Source organism: Salmo trutta, chromosome 26, assembly GCF_901001165.1.
Source record: "Salmo trutta chromosome 26, fSalTru1.1, whole genome shotgun sequence".
Taxonomy (NCBI): Eukaryota; Metazoa; Chordata; class Actinopteri; order Salmoniformes; family Salmonidae; genus Salmo; species Salmo trutta.
The window spans coordinates 31,559,075-31,586,402 of record NC_042982.1 but is presented as its reverse complement, the minus strand read 5'-3'; the positions used below and the strand labels follow the sequence as shown (position 1 = coordinate 31,586,402).

At 46.6% G+C, this 27,328-nt stretch overlaps 1 protein-coding gene across 6 annotated transcripts in view; it reads right to left on the bottom strand.

Moving 5' to 3' along the window:
* The window catches only part of LOC115163651 (phosphatidylinositol 4,5-bisphosphate 3-kinase catalytic subunit beta isoform), a 100,495-nt gene continuing 73,167 nt past the window's right edge, over positions 1 to 27,328 (bottom strand). For 5 of the 6 annotated variants that reach the window (XM_029715696.1, XM_029715697.1, XM_029715698.1 and 2 more), the window contains 19 exons: positions 24,900 to 25,082; positions 15,206 to 15,373; positions 12,867 to 12,956; positions 12,453 to 12,704; positions 12,190 to 12,286; positions 11,843 to 11,973; positions 11,701 to 11,751; positions 9,596 to 9,784; positions 9,143 to 9,264; positions 8,898 to 9,041; positions 8,620 to 8,719; positions 7,979 to 8,175; positions 7,709 to 7,818; positions 7,440 to 7,518; positions 6,713 to 6,880; positions 3,397 to 3,520; positions 3,150 to 3,295; positions 2,905 to 3,037; positions 1 to 2,742 (listed from right to left, as the gene is read on the bottom strand). In XM_029715696.1, coding sequence (XP_029571556.1) covers positions 2,605 to 2,742; positions 2,905 to 3,037; positions 3,150 to 3,295; positions 3,397 to 3,520; positions 6,713 to 6,880; positions 7,440 to 7,518; positions 7,709 to 7,818; positions 7,979 to 8,175; positions 8,620 to 8,719; positions 8,898 to 9,041; positions 9,143 to 9,264; positions 9,596 to 9,784; positions 11,701 to 11,751; positions 11,843 to 11,973; positions 12,190 to 12,286; positions 12,453 to 12,704; positions 12,867 to 12,956; positions 15,206 to 15,373; positions 24,900 to 25,082 — 2,622 coding nt within the window. In that variant the 3' untranslated portion in view covers positions 1 to 2,604. The remainder of the gene's footprint in view (positions 2,743 to 2,904; positions 3,038 to 3,149; positions 3,296 to 3,396; positions 3,521 to 6,712; positions 6,881 to 7,439; positions 7,519 to 7,708; positions 7,819 to 7,978; positions 8,176 to 8,619; positions 8,720 to 8,897; positions 9,042 to 9,142; positions 9,265 to 9,595; positions 9,785 to 11,700; positions 11,752 to 11,842; positions 11,974 to 12,189; positions 12,287 to 12,452; positions 12,705 to 12,866; positions 12,957 to 15,205; positions 15,374 to 24,899; positions 25,083 to 27,328) is intronic. The other variant, XR_003869783.1, reaches the window with a different exon arrangement.

Below are 27,328 nucleotides of genomic sequence, written 5' to 3'. Positions count from 1 at the left end.
GATGGAAAATAACTTTAATAAAACTCATATGAAAACAAAAAACAGCAAAACAATAAAAGCCTGTACATTTGACAATATTCAGTGTCTGAGAGACTTAAGAAGGCTAGCGGTGAGAAATACAGCAGCAATACATATTAACCCACAGTGACAACCATTATAGCCTCAGGCATTAGGGCCCAAGGGTTCATTTACATAATATACATGTAGACTCCTATATGGATATTGCACAAAATCAAAACAGAGAGCATCTCATGACAAAACCAGGAAGTAGCTTTGAATCGCAGTGTTACGCCCTCTGCTGGCAAACCCCTTCCATAGGTCTTAAACTCCGCCCAATCTGGCTGTTCTAAAAAACAAATACACTGAAAAAGAAAGCGACACATTTTGCACAAACATTCATTTCTGAACAGATTCTTTAAAACACAGTAAAAACAAACCTAAATCAACTGAAGGTTTTCTTTGTTTTGGTCCTAAAAGGCATTTTAGTAACATGCTTCGTATATTCATTGTGGTTATTGTCATGTGAGCAGTTCGGTGCTTTGAAAGACTAGATCTGACATCCGTAGGCAAGTCTATGTCTAAGACAGAATCTCCATGGGGTCGTGATAAAACCTCGATGGGGTCGTGATAAAACCTCCATGGGGTCGTGATAATACCTCCATGGGGTCGTGATAAAACCTCGATGGGGTCGTGATAAAACCTCGATGGGGTCGTGATAAAACCTCCATGGGGTCGTGATAATACCTCCATGGGGTCGTGATAACACCTCCATGGGGTCGTGCTAATACCTCCATGGGGTCGTGATAATACCTCCATGGGGTCGTGATAACACCTCCATGGGGTCGTGATAACACCTCCATGGGGTCGTGATAACACCTCCATGGGGTCGTGATAATACCTCCATGGGGTCGTGATAAAACCTCCATGGGGTAGTGATAAAACCTCCATGGGGTCGTGATAATACCTCCATGGGGTCGTGATAAAACCTCCATGGGGTCGTGATAATACCTCCATGGGGTCGTGATAAAACCTCCATGGGGTAGTGATAAAACCTCCATGGGGTCGTGATAACACCTCCATGGGGTCGTGATAACACCTCCATGGGGTCGTGATAATACTTCCATGGGGTCGTGATAATACCTCCATGGGGTCGTGATAATACCTCCATGGGGTCGTGATAATACCTCCATGGGGTCGTGATAATACCTCCATGGGGTCGTGTGGTGATGACTCACCCTTTGTGCCTGTTCTGTTTGTCCAACAACAACAACTATGATTTGATAAAATGGAATGCAGGAATGTTACATCCACATTCCAAAGCAGGAACACAAAATTAAGTTCTAGAAACATTTTAAGCTCATCTTCCTCGTATTTCAAATGGTTCCAGTATTTGATGGTCTAATTCACCCCATTTCTCAAAGGCTGAAGCGGCGTGACCGAATTGAACTGCCCCCACTGGACGCCTCTTCCCTAGAGCTAAACCACCAAATCAATGTTAACTCGAATGTTAACTCATCAAATGTTTTCCTACAGTTTTTTTTACTCTAAGTAGGATAACAGCCTTCATGAGAAATACTATAATATTGGTAACCTTCTGGATGTCACATTCAGTGTGGAGAGCATTCACGGCAAATCTGTTTCCCAACACCGGGACACAGTGTCCTTTGCCCCAGCTTGCTGAGCACTGCTTTTCCAAAGTTGTGCTAACGTTAGTGAGGGAAATAGCTAGCTACTAGGAGGGGACAGCGGAGTGTGGAAAGTTGTTGTTTAGCTATCGGGAAGAGGCATCCAGAAAATTTGGCCATGCAGCGTGTCTCTCTCTCTCTGTGTGTGTGTGTGTGTGTGTGTATATATATATATATATATATATATATATATATATAAATAAAGTAGTCTGGCACATATACATCTCCTATAGAATAACATCTTAAAATGGCAATAAAAAAAAAACATTTTAAAAACTGAACAAATACAATCTTCTCGCAGTTTTTAGGCACACTTTCGAGATAAACTGGAGGCCTCGCGAGGAAAAGTCCAATAAGACGCACATCCTCTGGCTATGTGCACGTTTTGGCGTAGTTTTAAGACACGGGTGTGGGGCCTTGAGTGGGTGTGGTCAACCCTGACCTCTCCCTTTAGTCCAACACAAGGCAGATCAGAAGTCTTGCTAATAGGTGGGTGAAACCACCCCCGTCCCCTTCCTTCCTCATTGGTTCAGTCTAGTTCAGTCTCCAAGGGGGCTGTCCATTCACAACTCAGAGGGGGGGCTCTGACTCTCACTGAGCAGTGCAAAACTCGCAACCATATTACCCACATATGTCATATGATCAGGGAGAGGCAATGGGACTGCTGGACTGGCTGGAGGCACACAGCAGCTTCAAAAGCCAGAGGAAAGGCAAAGGGAGGGGGATTTAAGCCTGTAAGAGCATGTGTGTTTAAGATAGTCTTCTAGATTCCCTTCTTTGCAGCCCTAGGCCCAGTCCTGTCTGGTCTTCACCCCTTAGCAACACCTAACCCCCCTGTCACTGTTGTCCCAGCACTGGATAGACCAGACCCTCCTGACCTTTAACCTTTCACCCTCCAGCTCCAGGGTGTCTGTGTGTTCTAGGAGCGGTTGTCTTTGACCACGTTGTGGGCCATCCAGTTGACTTTGGTGGTCCAGCTCTCTCTCAGCGCCTCGTCAAACTTCTGCCGGAACTGTTTCAGTGCTTCGTCGTCGGTCTTCCCCAGGGCCAGAGAGTCCTACATGGGAGAAGGGGAGGGAGGAAGCCTTAACAACTACTCTTATTGCAACATAACATACATGATTTTGGACACTATATTTCTGTAGCACATGTAAACTGTAGCCCATGTGAAGCGGCCAACTATATACTGTCTGTGTGTGTGTGTGTGTGTGCGACTTACCTTTAGGTACTGTATATCCTTGACAGAGGTGAGCTCGGGCAGTCCAGCAGTCAGCATGAGGGCAAACAGGGTGATGAAGAGGTTCCCATTCCGCCTCAGAATCAGGTAGGCTTGTTCACAGTAATTACGGAAACTAGGCACAACACACACGTTCTGTTCACTCTACATTCACTCAACTAACACATAGATAAATGATGATAACTAGGCCTGGATCACCTGAGTAGTGAAAGGGGACAGAAGCTCACCTGCCAAACTTCTCAGTGTTGCCTGTCTTTCCCTGTTGGATGACGTGGATGAAGTCATGGGTCAGGATGAAGGGGACGCGTTCCCTCTTGATGCCAAACTTGGACTTGAAGTTCCCCAGGATATGCCCAAAGTCTATGTGGAAGAGCTGAGAGACACACAGGATGTAAGAACTTGATTCTGAACTTAAAAGACCATAAATGAATCTGGGTGATTTTGCCTGTTGTAGAGGGGAGCACCTCTTCCCACCTGTCCAGTGCTGCGGACCATGATGTTGTCACTGTGGCGGTCACCTATCCCCAGGACGTAGGTGGCCACGCAGTAGCCTGCACATGACAGGGTGAACTCCTCGATCGCCTTCTCCAGAGCATCTCTGCATAGTACACAAACACAAACCAAAGTGTTGGCCAAGTGGGAGACTTCACTGGGTTTGCACCGCCAAAGCATAGCAGCTCACTAACATGTTGCCTGTTATATACATACAGTGCCTTCGGAAAGAATTCAGACCCCTTGACTTTTCAACATTTTGTTAACCTCTCTGGCGCATGTGGGACGAACTCGTCCCACCTACGTAACAGCCACTGAAATCCAGTGGCGCGATTTTTGAATCGTTAGAAATACTATTACTTCAATTTCTCAAACATATGACTATTTTACAGCTATTTAAAGACAAGAATCTCGTTAATCTAACCCCACTGTCCGATTTCAAAAAGGCTTTACAACGAAAGCAAAACATTAGATTATGTCAGCAGAGTGCCCAGCCAGAAATAATCAGACACCCATTTTTCAAGCTAGCATATAATGTCACATAAACCCAAACCACAGCTAAATGCAGCACTAACCTTTTATGATCTTCATCAGATGACACACCTAGGACATTGTGTTATACAATACATGCATGTCTGTTCAATCAAGTTAATATTTATATCAAAAAACAGCTTTTTACATTAGCATGTGACGTTCAGAAAAAGCATAACCCCCGCAAACTTCCGGGGAATTTACTAACAGTTTGCTAAATTACTCACGATAAACGTTCACAAAAAGCATAACAATTATTTTAAGAATTATAGATACATTACTCCTCTATGCACTCGATATGTCCGATTTTAAAATAGCTTTTCGGATGAAGCACATTTTGCAATAATCTAAGTACATAGCCCGGCATCACAGGGCTAGCTATTTAGATACCCACCCAGGTCAGCCTCCACCAAAATCACATTTCCTATAAGAAAAATGTTCTTACCTTGCTTGTTCTTCGTCAGAATACACTGCCAGGACTTCTACTTCAATAACAAATGTTGGTTTGGTCCCAAATAATCCATCGTTATATCCAAACAGCGACGTTTTGTTCGTGAGTTCTAGACACTATCAGAATGCTTCATCACGGTGTCGCGCATGGCGCATTGGCGTGACAAAAATGTCTAAATATTCCATTACCGTACTTCGAAGCATGTCAACCGCTGTTTAAAACCAATTTTTATGCCATTTATCTCGTAGATAAGTGATAATATTCCGACCGGGAATATGCATTGAGCCTAAACAGCCGAATTAAATTTCTCCTCAGGAGCGAATCGTGCACGCGCCTCATTCAAAGGTCCTCTGAGCCGCCACTTGCCAAAGCCGATAATGTGTTTCAGCCTGAGGCTCCCTCGTCAACCTTCAGTTATTTCCCGGGTTCTGAGAGCCTATCGGAGCCCTGGGAATTGTCACGTTACAGCTAAGATCCTTACTTTTCAATAAACAGATGCAAGACGCACGACTCCTTGTCAGACAGGGTACTTCCTGCTTGAAACCTTGTCAGGTTTTTGCCTGCCATAGGAGTTCTGTTATACTCACAGACACCATTCAAACAGTTTTAGAAAATTCAGAGTGTTTTCTATCCAAACCTGAATAATATGCATATTCTAGCTTCTGAGTTGGTGTAGGAGGCAGTTAAAAATGGGCACATATTTTTTCCAAAATTCTCAATACTGCCCCCTATCCCAAACAGGTTTTAAGTTACAGCTTTATTCTAAAATTTATAAAATTGTTTTTTTTACATCAATCTACACACAATACCTCATGACAAAGCAAAAACTGGTTTTTAGAAAGTTTTGCTAAATTATCAAAATAAAAAACATTTATATAAATATTCAGACCCTTTACTCAGTACTTTGTTGAAGCACCTTTGGCAGCGATTACAGCCTCAAGTCTTCTTGGGTATGACGCTACAAGCTTGGCACACATGTACAGTATTTGTAGAGTTTCTCCCATTCTTCTCTGCAGATCCTCTCAAGCTCTCAGGTTGGATGTGGAGCGTCGCTGCACAGCTATTTTCAGGTCTCTCCAGAGATGTGTGATCAGGTTCAAGTCCTGGCTCTGGCTGAGCCACTCACGGACATTCAGAGACTTGTCCCGAAACCACTCCTGTGTTGTCTTGGCTGTGTGCTTAGAGTGTTGTCTTGTTGGAAGGTGAACCTTCACCCCCAGTCTGAGGTCCTGAGTGCTCTGGAGCAGGTTTTCATCAAGGATCTCCGTACTTTGCTTCATTTATCTTTGCCTCAATCCTGACTAGTCTCCAAGTCCCTGCCACTGAAAAACATCCCCTCAGCATGATTCTGCCACCACCATGCTTCACCGTAGGGACGGTGCCAGGTTTCCTCCAGATGTGATGCTTGGCATTCAGGCCAAAGAGTTCAATCTTGGTTTCATCAGACCAAATAATCTTGTTTCTCATGGTCGGAGAGTCCTTTAGGTGCCTTTTGGCAAACTCCAATTGGGCTGTCATGTGCCTTTTACTGAGGAGTGGCTTCCTTCTGGCCACTCTACCATAAAGGCCTGATTGGTGGAGTGCTGCAGAGATGGTTGTCCTTCTAGAAGGTTCTTCCATCTCCACAGAGAAACTCTGGAGCTCTGACCAGAGTGACCATCGGGTTCTTGGTCACCTCCCTGACCAAGGCCCTTCTCCCCCGATCGCTCAGTATCACAACCCCTTCCATTTAAGAATGATGGAGGCCACTGGGACCTTCAATGCTGCAGACATATTTTGGTACCCATCCCCAGATCTGTGTCTCGACACAATCCTCTCTCAGAGCTCTACGGACAATTCCTTCGACCTCATGACTTGGTTTTTGCTCTGACATTCACTGTCAACTGTGGGACCTTATATAGACAGTTGTGTGCCTGCCCAAGTCATGTCCAATCAATTGAATTTACCCCAGGTGGACTCCAATCAAGTTGTAGAAACATCTCAAGGATGATCAATGGAAACAGGATGCACCTGAGCTCAATTTCAAGTCTCATAGCAAAGGGTCTGAATACTTATGTAAATAATTTGCAAAAATATCTAAAAACCTGTTTTTGCTTTGTCATTATGGGGTATTGTGTGTAGATTGATGAGGATATATATATATATATATATATATATATATATATATATATATATTTTATTTTTTTATCCATTTCAGAATAAGGCTGTGACGTAACATGGAAAAAGTCAAGGGGTCTGAATACTTTCAGAAGGCACTGTATCTATGAAATAGGTCAGTAATACACATTTTTTTTTATTAAAAAAGTGTGGTCTTACCCAGAGTTCTTCTCTTTGAGCCAGTTAAGTAGCGCATCCTTGTTGAAGGCTGCGGCGGCTGCCACGTTGCTGCTGGTCAGCTGGATGTTGGCGATGGTATCCGCCGACGACACCACCTCGATCAGCCCTGACCGGTCCCCAGTTGCTAGGCAACCGTAAGGTACAATTCTGCACAGACACGAGGAAACATTTTGTTCCAATTAATTATCATAAACACCATTGAGATGCATCCTATCATTTCCCCCCCGCTCTGTCTCGACACACGACCAGAATGTACGCATGATTACGCTCCAAACACCACATCCCAGTGGTTTCATTATCCTCACCATCATCCTCATCCTCATCCTCTCTGCAGAGCTCCCTCCCTCTCCTCTCTGAACCCTTGTCCCTGTAACCTAAAGGCCTGCCCCCAAGCTCAACTGTCAAAACAATCCCACACACTGCTTGGCTCCAGATGTGTGTGTGTGTGGATTTGATTAGGATGAGAAGCAGGGTAGTGTGTGTGTGATGCTGGGGGTATGGATGTGGGGGGTTAGAGGTCAGGCTAGCAGGGGGTGATTAGGGTCCCCCCCGGCACAGCTTCCTCTTCCCTACAGAGAGCAGGAACAAACAAGCCTGACTGACAGAGTCCGCCTGAGGACACACACACACACACACACACACACACACACACACACACACACACACACACACACACACACATCTCTTATCATATTAATATACACACCTGAGGTCCAGATTGGCCTCCTTCCATAGCAGGTCCATCAACCTCAAGATCTGCAGTGTCAACATGTCTTGTCTCAGGTCTGGAGCGAGGGAGAGAGAGAGAAACACAATTACAGTCCTTCATTCATTCTTCCATCTTCTTTCACCTTCCATAATACACATCCCTCCATCTTGACCTCACCTCCCCCTGAACTTTAGTGATCTTACATTTCCTCTGTTAGATCCACCTCCCTCCCTCCCTCCCTCCCTCCCTCCCTCCCTCCCTCGTACCGTCTCCGTTCTTGAAGATGATTCCCAGGGTGTCTCCCCCCAGCAGCTTGTTGTTGTAGACGATCCACAGAGGCTTCATCTTCGAGTCCATGTACCGACACTTCTCCACACTGGCAAGGGGGAGGAGGGGGGAGAGCAGGGAGGGGCGAGACAAATGAAAAGAGAAGAACAAGAAAAATAAAAAAAATTGTCAAATCAAAGTCATGCAACCACATCCACTCCCAGATCACCCTCTCCACTCCCCTTTAACCTCTCCCCCCTGACCCTTACTTGATTCCAGAGAGCAGGACACTGGGGTTGAGAGGGGAGTGCAGGTCAGAGAGGGTCTCTGTGTAGCCACTCTGTCTCAGACAAGTCATCATGGCCTCTTTGGTGAGCATGGCCTCCTTGGTCTTACTGCGGGCATTCTTGATGGTGCCCAGCTTGATCAGCTCATTCACAGACTTCAGCTTGCTCAGAGCCTCCACCTAGAGGGAGAGAGGGGGTGTAATGTTGTTACAATGTGATGTAATAATGAAATAATGATTCAATTATACCACGGATGTATGTGGTATTTATGCACTATAATGCAATTGCCTTCCAAATATGACAAGGATGCTATGCATGACAGCATGGTCTTCCTGAAACATCCCACAGTGTGGTAGCTAACTCCAAAACAGGAAAGAGAGGGGGGATGGACATTGATGGACAGGAAGTGGGAGGAAGCTGCCAGCAGTGCAGATGTCTGGGCTAATACAGTAGAGGTCAGAGGTTAGAGGTCAGGCTGCTGTCATCTGACTTCTTTATAAATAACCCCATTCTGAACTGACAGAGGAAACTATAGAATTAGTGGTGGTGACAGAAATAGATGTACTGTAGTGATTAACTCATGACTTAAGGTTGGAGTCAGGACGTGTGTGTTGGGGTCCTACCTGTTTCTTCAGGACCTCAATGTGAGGGATGCTGCCGCGACAGTAGGCCTCCAGGATGAGAGAGAACTGGACAGAGACGGCTGGCATGTGCATCTCTGACCTGCAGGGGGCAGCGCAGTCACCCAACAGTTACTCATACCTGGGGTTGGTTAACATACTTCACCTCACTGAAATTATACCATGAAAGAAATACAGCCTATATCTCTGAAAATGCATTTTTGTTCTTTGCACACATGCTCTCTCTTGCTCTTTCATGTTCACAAGTCTCTCTCGCTCACCTGAGATGCCAGAAGAGGAAGTGTCCTATGTTGCGGTTGCACTGAGCTCTGTTCAGCAGGAATCGGGTGAGCGCACAGTCATAGTAGGGTTCATAACGTAACACCTGGACCAGCTGGAGCAGATACTGAGACAACTCCTCATCACTGAGGGGAAGAGGGGGAGAGGAGGGAGAGAGAGGCAGTGAGTAAATCATTACAACAGTAAGTGAACTAGGAATAGGTATGTGCGAGTGTGTGTGGACTACCTCATATCCCTCAGGCAGCCCACAGCGTACTCTCTGACGTACTGGTCTGGGTAGTTAAAGTCAAGCAGCTCCAGAGCGTCCCTGGGACTCAGCTTGGGCCAGATCTGCAGCAAGGCCTGGAGCTGAGAGACAGAGAGATACAGATCATTCACTATGCTTCATAACCAATACAGGAGCACAGCAGATCTTTGAAGGGGACTGATGAGGGGCATAGTGGTATGGGCTAGGGGTCCATTTAGGATCTGACCATTGATGCACACTCAGACAACATTTTCATCAGACTGGAATGAATAGAATAGTTTATTGCAATTGAGAAGGAATTGATTGTGTTAAAAAACGGTCAATACACAGGCCAGGTTCATGTGGCACAGTACGAAAATGTATGCACTCACTACTGTAAGTTGCTCTGGATAAGAGAGTGTCTGCTAAATGACAAAATGTAAATGTATGTACCTGGGCCATGTCCTCATGTTTGCTCCACTTGACGGAGAGCAGCAGTTTGGGCAGTGACTGGGGGAAGTTCTCCATGCAGTCGTAGCGTAGTGTCCAGATGAGGTCCTTTTCGTTCTCACACAGCTGGGACAGAGGGTCCCTCTCCATGATCTCCTTCAGCTCAATGTGGAACTTCTTACCACCTCGGCTCTGTGGGGAAACAGCAGTGGGGGTCAGTCACCACTAGGTGGCAGCAAAGGGTAAGAAATCACACTATGTAAAGAGGAGTAGCAAGGGGTGCATGCTAAAGGTAGATGTTCAAATGTAATCAGAGAACACTGCACATAATCCTATCCCCCATTAGAGGGATAAAAATAGATCTGCACTTGCACGCACGATTGATTGCTTTATGGATCCACAATGAAACATTGTTAGTCAACACAGAAAAAGAGCTTGAAGCTTGAGACAGCAAGAAAACCTCCACCCCCCACCCCCTTGCAAGGGGCATGTTTTGGCAAGCCCCCTGCTTCACATAGTGTTACATAACCATCTGTGTCCTGTCCCACAGGGTCTTTATGAGGGTTGATGTATATGTGTGTGTGTGTGTGTGTGTGTGTGTGTGTGTGTGTGTGTGTGTGTATACACAGTACCAGTCAAAAGTTTGGACACACCTACTCATTCAATGGTTTTTCTTTATTTTGACTATTTTCTACATTGTAGAATAATAGTGAAGACATCAAAACTATGAAATAAAATTTGGAATCATGCAGTAACCAAAAAAGTTTTAAAAAATCCAAATATATTTGAGATTCTTCAAAGTAGCCACCCTTTGCCTTGATGACAGCTTTGCACACTCTTGGCATTCTCTCAACCAGCTTCACCTGGAATGCTTTTCCAACAGTCTTGAAGGAGTTCCCACACATGCTGAGCACTTGTTGGCGGCTTTCCCTTCACCCTGTGGTCCAACTCATCCCAAACCGTCTCAATTGGGTTGAGGTCAGGTGATTGTGGAGGCCAGGTCATCTGATGCAGCACTCCATCAATCTCCTTGATCAAATAGCCCTTACACAGCCTGGAGGTGTGTTTTGGGTCATTGTCCTGTTGAAAAACAAATGATAGTCCAACTAAGTGTGAACCAGATGGGAAGGTGCATCGCTGCAGAATGCTGTGGTAGCCATGCTGGCTAAGTGTGCCTTGAATTCTAAATAAATCCCAGACAGTGTCACCGGCAAAGCACCCCCACACCATCACACCTCCTCCTCCATGAGTCACGGTGGGAACCACACATGCGGAGATCATCCGTTCATCTACTCTGCCTCACAAAGACACGGCGGTTGGAACCAGAAATCTCAAATTTGGACTCATCAGACTGTCGTTTCTCTTTGCTTATTTGAGCTGTTCTTGCCATAATATGGAGTTGGTGTTTTACCAAATATACCACCCATATCTTGTCACAACATAACTGATTGGCTGAAACGCATTAAGAAGGAAAGACATTCCACAAATTAACTTTTAACAAGGCACACTTGTTAATTGAAATGCATTCCAGGTGACTACCTCATGAAGCTGGTTGAGAAAATGCCAAGAGTATGCAAAGCTGTCATCAAGGCAAAGGCTGGCTACTTTGAAGACTCTCAAATATAAATATCTTTTGATTTGTTTAACACTTTTTTGGTTACTACATGATTCCATGTGTTATTTCATAGTTTTGATGTCTTCACTATTATTCTACAATGTAGAAAATAGTAAAAACAAAGAAAAACTCTTGAATAAGGGGATGTGTCCAAACTTCTGACTGGTACTATATGTATATATTTGTGTATGTGTGTGTGTGTGTATGTGTGACAGCAGGGCTGATCTTAGCCTCGGAGAGACACATTGTGGCAGTGCACCATCCTGCCAACACCACCCTGGACCAGAATCAGGACTGACTGGGTTGCCCTGGAAACCAGTCACAGCAATATCCTCCCTCCCCTCTGACACATTTGGTGTCTGTATTTCTGTCCTAGAAATGCCTGCTGTTCTGGAGTAAAAGGAGTGCTTGTGTGTGATGGAAGGAGTGCGTACATGTTTAAGAGTGTTTGTGTGTGCGTGTGTGTTTGAGTGGTTGGAACTCACGACAGTACCATGGTCGAGCAATCGCTTGACCCAGCGATTTCTGCAGCTTTCTCCAGAATCTGCAGGAGTAGATCACACACATCCATATCAGTGGTAGAAATAGTTCATAACTACAACCATGTTTAAATAGGTCACTGTGTGTGTCCTCACCTTGTCGAAGGGGGGGAATAGGATGGGGTGAGGGTTGTAGTCAGGGAGGTGGATGTGGAGTGCTGTAGAATTCTCAGTGTACGGGTTGGTCTGGATGGTTCCTATGGGGTTCAGCATCTCTTCAAGTTCATCTGGAGGACACAGAAACATCACTCATACATGCCACTCACATTTTGTGTATAAGTATGTAGGTGAGTTTCAGAAATGTGTTTGTAGGTGTGAGCGTGTATGTTAATTAAAGTGTTTGTAAAGTGCATGAGGGTGTGTGTGTGTGTGTGTGTGTGTGTGTGTGTGTGTGTGTGTGTGTGTGTGTGTGTGTGTGTGTGTGTGTGTGTGTGTGCGCTCACCAGGAAAGGAAGACCAGCTGTGAAGGATGATATCTCCAGTCTTCAGCTGTCCTTTATAGTCAAACACCATGGTGTTCACCCAGGCTACAGGGTAGTGCTGCAGGGAGACAGAAAGAGAGAGAGAGAGAGAGACAGAGACACAGAGAGAGAGAGAGAGAGAGAGAGAGAGAGAGAGAGAGAAAGCGCATGAGAGGGGACAGAGATACATATTACATGTCTCGGTGTGTGTTTTTGAGTATGCCTGTGCTTTGTGTGTGACATACCACTTTGCCGGCTTTGCGGATGGTCTGGTACTTGTTGATGTGGGCGTTCTTGGTGGACTTCTGCTTCTTGACCTTGTCCATGACGGCGTAGACGGCGAAGCAGAGGCGGGCCATGCGCGGCAGGTCGCTCACAGTGATGTCGAACTCTAGCGTGCGGTTCCACACGTGTTCCGAGCGTCCACTGCTCTCGCTGCTCACCACCGGCTTGCATAACAACTCTGTGCCGTGGAACAAGCCTGCACGCACCTGGACCTGGGGGGGGGGGACGACGACGACAAGGGGTTCACCATAATACGGTGATCGTGAGAGCTAACATTGTTCTACTGACTATGGGTTATAAATAGTCCTAGTGCAAACACCAAAGATGCAACAAAAATTCCAGGTTTGCAAGTTCACATCATCATCAGTGGTTACCTTGGCGGACTCCTCAGCGTTCACCTTGCTGCCTTTGATTAGGACGATCTTAAACTGGGTGGACACCTCCCATACACATGTATTCACTTGCTACAAAGAGAGAAAAGAAGAGGAACAGAGGGAAGAGAAGGAGAGGAACAGAGGAAAGAGGAGAGGAACAGAGGAAAGAGGAAAGAGAAGGACAGGAACAGAGGAAAGAGGAAAGAGGACAGGAACAGAGGAAAGAGGAAAGAGAAGGACAGGAACAGAGGAAAGAGGAAAGAGGAGAGGAACAGAGGAAAGAGAAGGACAGGAACAGAGGCAAGAGGAAAGAGGAGAGGAACAGAGGAAAGAGAAGGACAGGAACAGAGGAAAGAGGAAAGAGAAGGAGAGGAACAGAGGGGGAGGAAAGAGAAGGACAGCAACAGAGGAAAGAAAAGAAGAGGAACAGAGGAAAGAGAAGGACAGGAACAGAGAAAAGAGGAAAGGAACAGAGGGAAGAGGAAAGAGAAGGAGAGGAACAGAGGAAAGAGGAAAGAGAAGGAGAGGAACAGAGGAAAGTAAAGGAGAGGAACAGAGGAAGGTAAAGGAGAGGAACAGAGGAAAGAGAAGGAGAGGAACAGAGGAAAGTAAAGGAGAGGAACAGAGGAAAGAGAAGGAGAGGAACAGAGGGAAGAGGAGAGGAACAGAGGGAAGAGGAGAGGAACAGAGGAAAGAGGAGAGGAACAGAGGGAAGAGGAAAGAGAAGGAGAGGAACAGAGGAAAGTAAAGGAGAGGAACAGAGGAAAGAGAAGGAGAGGAACAGAGGAAAGTAAAGGAGAGGAACAGAGGAAAGAGAAGGAGAGGAACAGAGGGAAGAGGAGAGGAACAGAGGGAAGAGGAGAGGAACAGAGGAAATAGGAGAGGAACAGAGGGAAGAGGAAAGAGAAGGAGAGGAACAGAGGAAAGTAAAGGAGAGGAACAGAGGAAAGAGAAGGAGAGGAACAGAGGAAAGAGAAGGAAAGGAACAGAGGAAAGTAAAGGAGAGGAACAGAGGGAAGAGGAAAGAGAAGGAGAGGAACAGAGGAAAGAGGAGAGGAACAGAGGGAAGAGGAAAGGAACAGAGGGAAGAGGAAAGAGAAGGAGAGGAACAGAGGAAAGTAAAGGAGAGGAACAGAGGAAAGTAAAGGAGAGGAACAGAGGGAAGAGGAGAGGAACAGAGGAAAGTAAAGGAGAGGAACAGAGGGAAGAGGAGAGGAACAGAGGGAAGAGGAGAGGAACAGAGGGAAGAGAAGGAGAGGAACAGAGGGAAGAGGAGAGGAACAGAGGAAAGTAAAGGAGAGGAACAGAGGGAAGAGAAGGAGAGGAACAGAGGAAAGTAAAGGAGAGGAACAGAGGAAAGTAAAGGAGAGGAACAGAGGGAAGAGGAGAGGAACAGAGGGAAGAGGAGAGGAACAGAGGAAAGTAGAGGAGAGGAACAGAGGAAAGTAAAGGAGAGGAACAGAGGGAAGAGGAGAGGAACAGAGGGGGAGGAGGAAAGAGCAAGGAGAGAAATATTTTCATGAGTACGCAAGGAGAACATAATTTACTGTAGGAATAACACACACACTGAAGGTAGGGCGAGTCAAACTGTTATTAAGCAGAGTAGATTTACGAGGGTCAGCACAGCAGGAAAAACACTCCACATGACTGGCCCTCAGCTACAGCCCACAAACATGAATAAGCAGCACACTTCCTGCTGTCCACTAGCTCTGTCTGTGTGTGTGTGTGTGTGTGTGTGTAAAGAACATTTTGTTTTTGTGTGTTTGTACGTGTAAACGAGTGCGTTTTTGAATGCAAACGTATGTACTGTATGTCAGTATTTGTGCATTTAGGTCAGTGTCTATGTGACAGAGGAGTACATGTATATTTTTGTAATGTCTGATTCCAGTACACCACCACCAGAACAGCCTGTCCTTCTCTCAACCTCTCCTCACTACCTAGAACAAAGCTCTACACTCCTGGAGAGCTGCTGGGTAAACAGGCGTGTTGTGCTTGAAGCCCAACTCACTTCTCCTTCTGTCAAGCGTCCAACTACCACAAGACATCACTGTTTGACCGCCATCTTTCTTCTTTTCAGATCAGTGCAGATGCAGTCTTGTTGATGTTGACATTTAGTTGTGATGATTGACATTTGAAGTGCTAATGATTGTCAGGTGTGTCATTTACTGTCAGATGTCACTTGTCACCGTGGAACGTAGTCGTCATGGTAATGAGCAATTCAACTGCACCTGACCTTTAGGACCAGGTGAAACGTCATAAGACTCACTAACACATACCTGCACCTATATGCACACACACACACACACACACACACGACACAGAGAAAGAGTGTAACTGACCGAGGGTCCCCTCCTCTTGGGGGGCAGGGGTAAGGGGGGGTTGGAGCTCTTTCGGTTGACTACAGCTCCGATGGCCGAGATCTCCTTCTCGAACATGGCCTGGACCGAGCTGACCTGGACCAGGGTCAGGTGGGGACACTCCTTAGCCTGGAGACAGGCTTTGATGTACTGGGACAGAGAGGAGAGGAGGTGTTAATACAGAGAGTACAATTCTTTATGCAGTCTTTGGTACACACACATCCAAATGTACATTTTAGGGTTGAGTGCCTTGCTAGATTTTTCACCTAGTCGGCTCGGGGAATTGGAACCAGCAACCTTTCGGTTACTGGCCCAATGCTCTTAACCACTAGGCTACCTGCCACCCCTTACAAATGTGAATGGCGCGCACACACAAACACCACACACCCACACACCTAAACAGAGAGACATCACACAAGTCCATATGTTGTCTGTCCTGCTATCCAGGTCTGTACCCAAACAATTTGAACTTCTACTTTTAAAAATCCACCTCTCCAAAAACAAGTCTCTCACCGTTGCCGCCTGCTATAGACCCCCCTCGGCCCCTAGCTGTGCTCTGGACACCATATGTGAACTGATTGCCCCCCATCTATCTTCAGAGCTCGTGCTACTAGGTGACCTAAACTGGGACATGCTTAACACCCCAGCCATTCTACAATCCAAGCTTGATGCCCTCAATCTCACACAAATTATTAATGAACCCACCAGGTACAACCCCAAAGCAGCAAACTCTGGCACCCTCATAGATATCATCCTAACCAACGTGCCCTCTAAATACACCTCTGCTGTTTTCAACCAAGATCTCAGCGATCACTGCCTCATTGCCTGCACCCGTAATGGGTCAGCGGTCAAACGACCTCCACTCATCACTGTCAAACGCTCCCTGAAACATTTCAACGAGCAAGCCTTTCTAATCGACCTGGCCCTGGTATCCTGGAAGGATATTGACCTCATCCCGTCAGTAGAGGATGCCTGGTTATTTTTTAAAAATGCCTTCCTCTCCATCTTAAATAAGCATGCCCCATTCAAGAAATTTAGAACCAGGAACAGATATAGCCCTTGGTTCTCCCCAGACCTGACTGCCCTTAACCAACACAAAAATATCCTATGGCATTCTGCATTAGCATCGAACTGCCCCCGCGATATGCAACTTTTTAGGGAAGTTAGAAACCAATACACACAGGCAGTTAGAAACGCCAAGGCTAGATTTTTCAAACAGAAATTTGCTTCGTGCAACTCCAACTCTAAAAAGTTCTGGGACATTGTAAAGTCCATGGAGAATAAGAACACCTCCTCCCAACTGCCCACTGCACTGAGGATAGGAAAATCTGTCACCACCGATAAGCCCACTATAATTGAGAATTTCAATAAGCATTTTTCTACGGCTGGCCATGCTTTCCACCTAACTACCCCTACTGCATTCAACAGCACTACACCCCCCACAGCTACTCGCCCAAGCCTCCCCCATTTCTCCTTCTCCCAAATCCATTCAGCTGATGTTCTGAAAGAGCGGCAAAATCTGGACCCCTACAAATCAGCTGGGCTTGACAATCTGGACCCTTTCTTTCTAAAATTATCTGCCGAAATTATTGCAACCCCTATTACTAGCCTGTTCAACCTCTCTTTCGTGTCGTCTGAGATTCCCATAGATTGGAAAGCAGCTGCTGTCATCCCCCTCTTCAAAGGAGGTGACACTCTTGACCCAAATTGCTACCGACCTATATCCATCCTACCCTGCCTTTCTAAGGTCTTCGAAAGCCAAGTCAACAAACAGATTACCGACTATTTCGAATCCCACCGCACCCTCTCCGCTATGCAATCTGGTTTCAGAGCTGGTCATGGGTGCACCTTAGCCAAGCTCAAGGTCCTAAACGACATCGTAACCGCCATCGATAAGAAACAATACTGTGCTGCCGTATTCATTGACCTGGCCAAAGCTTTTGACTCTGTTAATCACCACATCCTCATCGGCAGACTCAGTAGCCTTGGTTTCTCAAACGATTGCGTCGCCTGGTTCACCAACTACTTCTCTGACAGAGTTCAGTGTGTCAAATCGGAGGGCCTACTGTCTGGACCTCTGGCACTCTCTATGGGGGTACCACAGGGTTCAATTCTTGGGCCAACTCTTTTCTCTGCATACATAAATGATGTCGCTCTTGCTGCTGGTGAATCTCTGATCCACCTCTACGCAGACGACACCATTCTGTATACTTCTGGCCCTTCTTTGGACACTGTGTTAACAACCCTCCAGACGAGCTTCAATGCCATTCAACTCTCCTTCCGTGGTCTCCAACTGCTCCTAAACACAAGTAAAACTAAATGCATGCTCTTCAACCGATCGCTGCCTGCACCTGCCCGCCCGTCCAGCATAACTTCTCTGGACGGTTCAAACTTAGAATTTGTGGACAACTACAAATACCTAGGTGTCTGGTTAGACTGTAAACTATCCTTCCAGACTCACATCAATCATCTCCAATCCAAAGTGAAATCTAGAATTGGCTTCCTATTTCGCAACAAAGCATCCTTCACTCATGCTGCCAAACATACCCTCGTAAAACTGACCATCCTACCAATCCTCGACTTCGGCGATGTCATTTACAAAATAGCCTCCAATACCCTACTCAACAAGCTGGATGCAGTCGATCACAGTGCCATCCGTTTTGTCACCAAAGCCCCATATACTACCCACCACTGCGACCTGTACGCTCTCGTTGGCTGGCCTTCGCTTCATAATCGTCGCCAAACACATTGGCTCCAGGTCATCTACAAGACCCTGCTAGGTAAAGTCCCCCCTTATCTCCGCTCACTGGTCACCATAGCAGCACCCACCTGTAGCACGCGCTCCAGCAGGTATATCTCTCTGGTCACCCCTAAAGCCAACTCCTCCTTTGGTCGTCTCTCCTTCCAGTTCTCTGCTGCCAATGACTGGAACGAACTACAAAAATCTCTGAAACTGGAAACACTTATCTACCTCACTAGCTTTAGGCACCAGCTGTCAGAGCAGCTCACAGATCACTGCACCTGTACATAGCCCATCTATAATTTAGCCCAAACTACTACCTCTTCCCCTACTGTATTTATTTATTTTGCTCCTTTGCACCATATTATTTATATTTTAACTTTGAACTTTCTTCAAACTACAAATCTACCATTCCAGTGTTTTTCTTGCTATACTTTATTTACTTTGCCACCATGGCATTTTTTTGCCTTTACCTCCCTTATCTCACATCATTTGCTCACATTGTATATAGTCTTATTTTTTTCTACTGCATCATTGATTGTATGTTGTTTTACTCCATGTGTAACTCTGTGTTGTTGTATGTTGTCGAACTGCTTTGCTTTATCTTGGTCAGGTCGCAATTGTAAATGAGAACTTGTTCTCAACTTGCCTACCTGGTTAAATAAAGGTGAAATAAAAAAAATAAAAAATAAAAAATGTTCTGAGGAGAGGACGGAAGAGCGAGAGTACACACACTGAGGGATGAGGGGTCAAAGAGAGGAAATCAGGCAGATGGAAGGTAACCCATATCTAATGTACAGACATATGTAGATCAGATGGTTCCTGGTTCTAAACACTTTTCCGTGAACGAGAGTAAATGGGTCCGGACCCATTTCGGCAGGGCGTAATGGTCAGAGTCTGCTTCATCACACGCACACACACAGAAACACACACACTCATATGGATTCAGTCATACACACCTACCAGGTTTGAGAGTAACAGTAATGTTTTTCCAGGAAGACAATGTTATTAATGAGGCGTTATTAGGACATCAGTCAATTTACTGTTTCTGGATCACTGACTCTTGTTTACGGCTAAACACAAGGAGTTCTCTTTCCAGTTTTCGTTTCGGTATTTCACTTTACGTCCCCAGCGTATTCGTCCCCAGCATATTCGTCCCCAGCATATTCGTCAGAAGCCTTTATAACACTACGTCAGCCATGATTGAGCAGCGTCTGAGTCATTCAAACACCTCCTCTCACTTTTCATCAGAAAGCTTACCTCGACAACTGCATTTTCCAGAACTAGCTAAACTGTACACAGATGTGAGCTTACAATTCGCTCGCCAGGCGCTATTCTCAGGATTGTGCGGTGGTGACAATTTTTCTTTACCATAGTTAGAGGAAAATTATTATTATATACAATTATTCACTAGCTAGCTTCTGTGGTTTTACTGCAACAAGAAAAGTTTGTACTGGCGACACCAAGCTATCTTTTCTATCCTGTTGTTTCAGAAACAGTATCCGGCCATCACACGAGTGCCACCGTCAGAGATAACCCACTAAATCACTAGCTATCGGACTAGCCTACCACGCTAGTTTTTTTCTGACAGCTAAAAACATAGGATCCAAGCTATGGCGACAAAAACATCTCCCTCCACAAACGAGGAGAAGCTCCCGGCATGAATCTGCTCCTGTGGAAACAAGATGTCAGCCAAAGACACCCACTCTGTGTGCTCCGCTTGCCTTATCCTCCCGTCTCCTGTCCACACTGTGCCCTCTTCACTGTGAAGAGCCTCCGTCGCAGGCTTGCACGCCAAGCTAGCCTGAGTCAACAGGACCCTAACATGGGAGCCGGCGACTCAGAGGAGATGGCTATCCCCACGTGAAAACGTGGCGGCTAGCGCTAGCTGGGGCGACCAGCTCGACGCCATTGCCCCGCTGTTAGAGGACTCCAACAACCACCTTGACGCCTCCCTGCCGGGCTTCCTGATTAAAGACGATAACAACTCCTTTTGGAATCAGATGGAAACGATGACTCCTTCATCCCCTCAGGCCAGGCCACTAAGCCTCCTGCCGGGGAATCTGAAATCGGCACGCAGGCGGGGAGCCATCAACACCAGTTCTCTTTGTGGACCTGCAGGATGTGTGCAAACACGCTGCTAATAAACTGGTGATTCCCTGTCCCAATGCAATAGCAGAGACCACCACATCCTGCTACGAGGGTAAGAGGCTACCCAAACGGGCAGCCAGGCAATTACTACCAGTCTTCCCAGAATGCCTGGAGGAGTTTACCCGTACTGGAGTACACCAAGAACCCTGTCCAAGGTGGGTCGGTGTTGGACTGTGTTGACATGGCAGGGATTGGGCTTGCCCACATGCCCCTCATTGAACCCCTGGTGGCTTCCCATCTACACCCCAGCCAGAAGTCCTCCATGACCTCAACTGGCCCCACCTTACCAACCAAGTATGAGCACTTCCAGTCCTCTGCAACAGAGAAGGTCTACAGGTTGGTCGTCACAGCGGTGAGGGCTCTCGGCATACCAAGCTGAGCTACAAGAGGAACTAGCGGTCACACCAAAGCCGAGTCTGTGGGATGAGATCTGTTTTACCACAGACCTCAACCTGCGTCTGCTCAACGCTGCTGTCCAGGCATCAGGAAGAGCGATGGGGCTTATGATATCCCAGGCTCGATGGCTCAACCTATCCACGGTGTCTGATAGAGAGAGAAGCTGAAGATCCTGGATGCTCCAGTAAACCCTAAAGGCCTTTTCGGTCCCACCGTCGAGATGATGCAGAAACGGTGCGTGGAGGAAAAAGAGGGAGGGTGAAGCCCTTCAGCTGTCTGCCCAGGAAGACACAGCCCAGTGCCTCGCCGCACCTTCACCCAGGCTGCAGCAGGTCGACCCCCCTCAACCTTTAAAATCTCCAGACGCCCAGCCCCACAGGCTGGGAGCTCAGGGCAGCAGAGAACCTTGGACCCCCTGGTCTAAGAAGCCTCCCTTCCCACCCATGGCACCAAGGACCCATATGCCCGATCCTAGATCTACATGCTCTGAACAGGCACATGAGAAACTATACGTTCTGTGCGCCCAGGCGATTGGTTCGTATCCGTTGACCTGAAGGACACTTATTTTCACATCTCAATATACCCTCCTCACAGGAAATTTCTCAGATTTGCTTTTCAAGGTGTAATCTATGAATTTGTGGTACTCCTTCGGCCTCACTGTCACCTTGTGTTTTTACGAAGTGTACCGAGGCAGCCATAGCCCCACTCAGAGAGGGGCATTCGGTTGATAATGTACATAGACGATTGGCTGCTGTGCGCGCAATCGAGACAAGAGGTCTTAGAATACAGTCAGCTACTATTGGAACACCTGCCATTTCTAGGTTTCAGAATAAACACAGTAAAGAGCGTTCTGATTCCCATGCAGACAATCTCTTTCCTAGGTTTAATCCTAGATTCAATATCATTCAAAGTTTGCCTTTCAGTGGAACGTATAAGAACATTCCAAGATTGCGAAACAGTGCTAGGCAGAGGGAACCTGGTGTCTTTCAAAACATACCTGAGGCAGCTAGGTTTTAGTAGTCATCCCATTAGGACGTTAGAATATGAGAGAGTTTCAACGCTGGTTCTCTTCTCTAGTTCTGAGCCCAATACGTCACAAACATCACCATAGATTACATGGTAGCACTGCACTCCTGAAGTTACCGGACTTTTCTTTTAATCCAGAAAAGTAGTCACGATGCATCTCTCTCGGGTTGGGGTGCGACTCATGAGGGCAGAACAGTCAACGGGGTGTGGGGACCCCATCTGCGATCTACTCACAGAAACTGACTGGAACTCCTTACAGTGTCCCTAGCATTAAAGTTGTTCCTCCCATTTCTGGAGGGTCGTCATGTTCTAGTCAGAACAGACAATACCACTGTTGTGGCTTACATAAACAGGCAAGCGGAACTGCAATCCCCTCACTTACACACACTGGCACACAGCCTGATTATGTGGAGCAGTGCATCTCCAGTCACTCCCGGTACATGAGTACTCCCGGTACATGAGAGCTACTCATGTACCTGGAGTACTGAATCTGGGGGCAGATTTACTTGCCAGGGGGAACCCTCTATGTGGAGAGTGGAAGCTCCACCCAGAGGTAGCCAATCAGGTTTGAATGCACCTCAGCATGCCAGCAGTGGATCTTTATGTCCACTGTTCTTTTCCCTGAGGGATCAGGATACATTGAGGGGAGTGGATGCGTTGGTGCACGAGTGGCCACGCATCCTCCTGTATGCATTCCCACCCACTGGCCCTGATTTCTCCTACCCTCTCTCTCATACTAATAGTGCCACATTGGCCAGAGAAACACTGGCTAGTGGAGATCACTCAACTACTATGCGGTCATCCGTGGCCCCTCTCCTTGCGTCGGGACCTACTGTGCCACGCAGGAGGGGAGATTGTCTATCCTCACCCGGAATGGTTGGCACTCTGGGCCTGGCCCGTGAATGGTGCAACTTGAACACTGCCGGGCTTCCCTAAAATGTCATTTAGACTATTCAGAGTGCTAGAGCCTCCTCCACCAGGTCCCGTTATAATTATAAATGGCGCGTGTTTGAGGAATGGTGCTCTAAATCACAACAGTGCCATTCCAGTGCTCTGTCCCGGTAATCCTGTTTCTCCTACAGGAATTATTAGAAAAAGGAAATGCTTTTTCTACTAGTAAGGTATATCTAGCAGCCATTTCGGCTTGTCATGTAGGTTTTGGAAGCATGACAGTGGGGCAACACCCCCTTGTCGCCCATTTTATGAAGTGTGCACGTCGTTTGTGTCCAGTGTCCAAACAGCTTGCCCCATCATGGGATTTATCAATTGTTTTGGATGCTCTCTGCCAACAGCCTTTTGAGCCCCTGGATCAGGTGAGACTGAAGATGCTTTCATTTAAGCCCAGGCTATTACTAGCATTGGCCTCCACCAAGAGTGTGAGTGACATTCACGCACTCTCATTGCACTCGTCATGCGCACGATTTGCACCCGATAACAATAGGGTATCATTGCGGCCTAACCCCGCCTTTATCCGTAAGATTATGAATCCATCTTTGATGCGTCTTCCCCTTGAGCTGGAAGCTTTTTATCCCCCACCGTTTCCCTCTCCGGAACATCAACGGTTGCATATGTTGTCTCCGGTACGCGCTCTGCACATCTACATGGACAAGACTAACACGGAACCCACGCGTGCGCCATCGTGCATAAATGTATTTTGTCCTACACCAAACACGATCACGACACCCAGGTTAAAATATCAAAACAAACACTGAACCAATGACATTAATTTGGGGACAGGTCAAAAAGCCTTCAACATGTATGGCAATTTAGCTAGCTAGCTTGCACTTGCTAGCTAATTTGTCCTATTTAGCTAGCTTGCTGTTGCTAGCTAATTTGTCCTGGGATATAAACATTGAGTTGTTATTTTACCTAAAATGCACAAGCTCCTCTACTCCGACGATTAATCCACACATAAAACGGCCAACCGAATTGTTTCTAGTCATCTCTCCTCCTTCCAGGCTTTTTCATCTTTGAACTTATATGGTGATTGGCATCTAAACTCCCATAGTATTACCACGACTACCGGCAAAACAGTTCGACTTTCAATCACCCACGTGGGTATAACCAATGAGGAGATGGCACGTGGGTACCTGCTTCTATAAACCAATGAGGAGATGGGAGAGGCAGGACTTTCAGCGCGATCTGCGTCAGAAAAAGAAAGGAGTTCTATTTTAGCCCTTGGCATCGCAGACGCTCGTTGGCGCGCGCGAGCAGTGTGGGTCCAATAATTGAATAACATGGATTTCTAAATTGATTTTGCGACACTCGCGCACACGACGTGTCCGGTCTGGTCAGCATGTAAGGGGTTTAGAAAATGTGATCAGCTGTTTGTTTTCTGGGCGAAACATCACACAGGTAAAGCGCTCACTAAACAACGCCTCTCCCACTGGATAGTGGAGGCTATCACTTTGGCATACACAAGTAAGGGTCTTCAGTCTCCTGCTGGCCTATGGGCTCATTTCACTGGAAGAATGGCTACGTCCTGGGTATATCTATCCAAGATATTTGCTCAGCAGCAAGTCGGGCTTTGCCTCATACATTTGCAATGTTTTAAAGGTCACTGCAGCGACCCTGGCGCATACTGCTTTACGTGTAGGATCTTCTGAGGGGCAAAGCCAATGTGTGTGATATACAGCACAGGGCAGTCGCTCATCAGGATAAGCTTGTCTGGCAATACGGGAGTCAGATTATCCCATAAGTGAAACACCGAAATAAATACTTGAAAGAGAACTTTAGGTTACGACTGTAACCCCAGTTCTCTGATAGTATGAGTGAGGTATTTCACCAGACCACCCTCCTTGCATGAGCAAGGAAGAGGTGTTGCTTATTATTAAATGACTCAGAGATGCTACGTAGGACCTTTTATAGGGTAGGAGGGACATCCTTCCCCGAAGCACACGTCTCAACATCCAGCCAATTATGGCTGGCTTAGTGTAATAAATGCTTCTGACGAATACGCTGGGGGAGTATCCCATAAGTAAAATACCTCACTCATACTATCAGAGAACCAGGGTTACGGTCGTAACCTAAAGATATTCCTCAACCCCAACCTGACCACTCCCTACACACGCTCTGACCTTGGAACACTGACACTGGAACATTAACCGTTACGGTCGAAGAGAGTTTACTATTTATGATATGAATCATTAAGGAATGGTTGAGATACACAAGGTCATTTTCAGAGGAGAGTTGAGGTCAGCACAGCACAGAAACTCGATTTTAAGAGATTGAGAAAGGGAGCAATTTGATGGTAAGAAAGCACTCTACAGAGGGTTTAGGTTTAAAGGTGAAGGGGTCATTGGGCAATAGTAGGGTCCCTTTGCACTGTGTGTACTGAGGATTTGCCTAAGAGTAAGGGGTCACCTTGTACTGTATGAGGGGGTGGTCTCCACAGAGGAACTCCAGCTTATCGCTGACCCTTAGAACATACTGCTCGGCCTGGCGTCCCTCCTCCTCGGGGCCGTGGGTCGTCAGCCATTTCCTCAACGCCTGTTCCATCAGCTCACTGGGACTGGTGCTGGGCCACACCTTCAGACTGGCTGTGTCCTGGAGGGAGAGAACATTATCATCAACACAACAAACACACACACAGAGAGAGACAGAGATGGCGTGGTGCACTTAATGTTTTAAACTCAGCAAAAAAAGAAACGTCCTCTCACTGTCAACTGCGTTTGTTTTCAGCAAACTTAACATGTGTAAATATTTGTATGAACATAAGATTCAACAACTGAAACATAAACTGAACAATTTCCACAGACATGTGACTAACAACATTTAAATAATGTGTCCCTGAACAAGGGGGGGGGGTTCAAAATCAAAAGTAACAGTCAGTATCTGGTGCATTAAGTACTGCAGTACATCTCCTCCTCATGGACTGCACCAGATTTGCCAGTTCTTGCTGTGAGATGTTACCCCACTCTTCCACCAAGTCACCTGCAAGTTCCCAGACATTTCTGGGGGAGGTGGAACGGCCCTAGCCCTCACCCTCTGATCCAACAGGTCCCAGACGTGCTCAATGGGATTGAGATCCGGGCTCTTCGCTGGCCATGGCAGAACACTGACATTCCTGTCTTGCAGGAAATCACGCACAGAACGAGCAGTATGGCTGGTGGCATTGTCATGCTGGAGGGTCATGTCAGGATGAGACTGCAGGAAGGGTACCACATGAGGGAGGAGGATGTCTTCACTGTAACACACAGCGTTGAGATTGCCTGCAATGACAACAAGCTCAGTCCGATGATGCTGTGACACACTGCCCCAGACCATGACGGATCCTCCACCTTCAAATCGATCCCGCTCCAGAGTACAGGCCTCGGTGTAACGCTCATTCCTACAACGTAAAACGTGAATCCGACCATCACCCCTGGTGAGACAAAACCGCGACTCGTCAGTGAAGAACACTTTTTGCCAGTCCTGTCTGGTCCAGCGATGGTGGGTTTGTGCCCATAGGTGACGTTGTTGCCGGTGAAGTCTGGTGAGGACCTGCCTTACAACAGGCCTACAAGCCCTCAGTCCAGCCTCTCTCAGCCTATTGCGGACAGTCTGAGCACTGATGGAGGGATTGTGCGTTCCTGGTGTAACTCGGGCAGTTGGTGTTGCCATCCTGTACTTGTCCAGCAGGTGTGATGTTCAGATGTACCGATCCTGTGCAGGTGTTGTTACACGTGGTCTGCCACTGCGAGGTCGATCTGCTGTCCGTCCTGTCTCTCTGTAGTGCCGTCTTAGGCGTCTCACAGTACGGACATTGCAATTTATTGCCCTGGTCACATCTGCAGTCCTCATGCCTCCTTGCAGCATGCCTAAGGCACGTTCATGCAGATGAGCAGGGATCCTGGGCATCTTTCTTTTGGTGTTTTTCAGAGTCAGTAGAAAGGCCTCTTTAGTGTCCTAAGTTTTCATAACTGTGACCTTAATTGCCTACCGTCTGTAAGCTGTTAGTCTTAACGACCGTTCCACAGGTGCATGTTCATTAATTGTTTATGGTTCATTGAACAAGCATGGGAAACAGTGTTTAAACCCTTTACAATGAAGATCTGTGAAGTTATTTGGATTTTTACGAATTATCTTTGAAAAACAGGGTCCTGAAAAAGGGCCGTTTCTTTTTTTGCTGAGTTTATATTGCAAAGTGAAATCTCAAAGTAAGCGAGGAGAGAGGACGGAGGGGGGGTATTAAAATAACAGAAAGACAGGGGGATAAGGGATATAGATTCTCCTGCAGTGTGTGTCTGCTGCCTCGCAGACAAGGCTTAACACACAATCCCAGCCAGACACCGAAGGCTTAAAGAGCATTCAGACAGAGAAACGCACACCCCCCCACCCAACCTGCCTTGCAGCCTGGTGCCCAAAGTGGTCGTGAGGGCACAGCCTTCACCCACTCACAATGGCATGACAACCACCTGCTGCATATCACCATGGAGACACGGGCCAGAGTGGTCAAGTTCCAAATAGAGCAGTAAAATTTCTTCAAATTATTTCACATTTTCATTACAGCCAAGACTATGTGTACTTGTGGGTAATTGCCTCAAATAAAATGGTAACTATAGAACCTTGTACCTTCAAGTGAAAGACTGTGGTTTTACAATGTAATGTCCAAAACAATATCATGTAAACAGGTAGTAAAATAAGGCTTTGTTGTATCAGGGCAACTGAAAACCAGGCCAACCAACTATTGAGTTAACAAGACTCTAGACAATAAAAGGTCCACTTCCTGTGCTTAATGTGGCTTACTGTGTCTGGACTCCTAAAAAACACACTGACTTCCTGCCACCATCCACCTGGACAGAAGAACACAG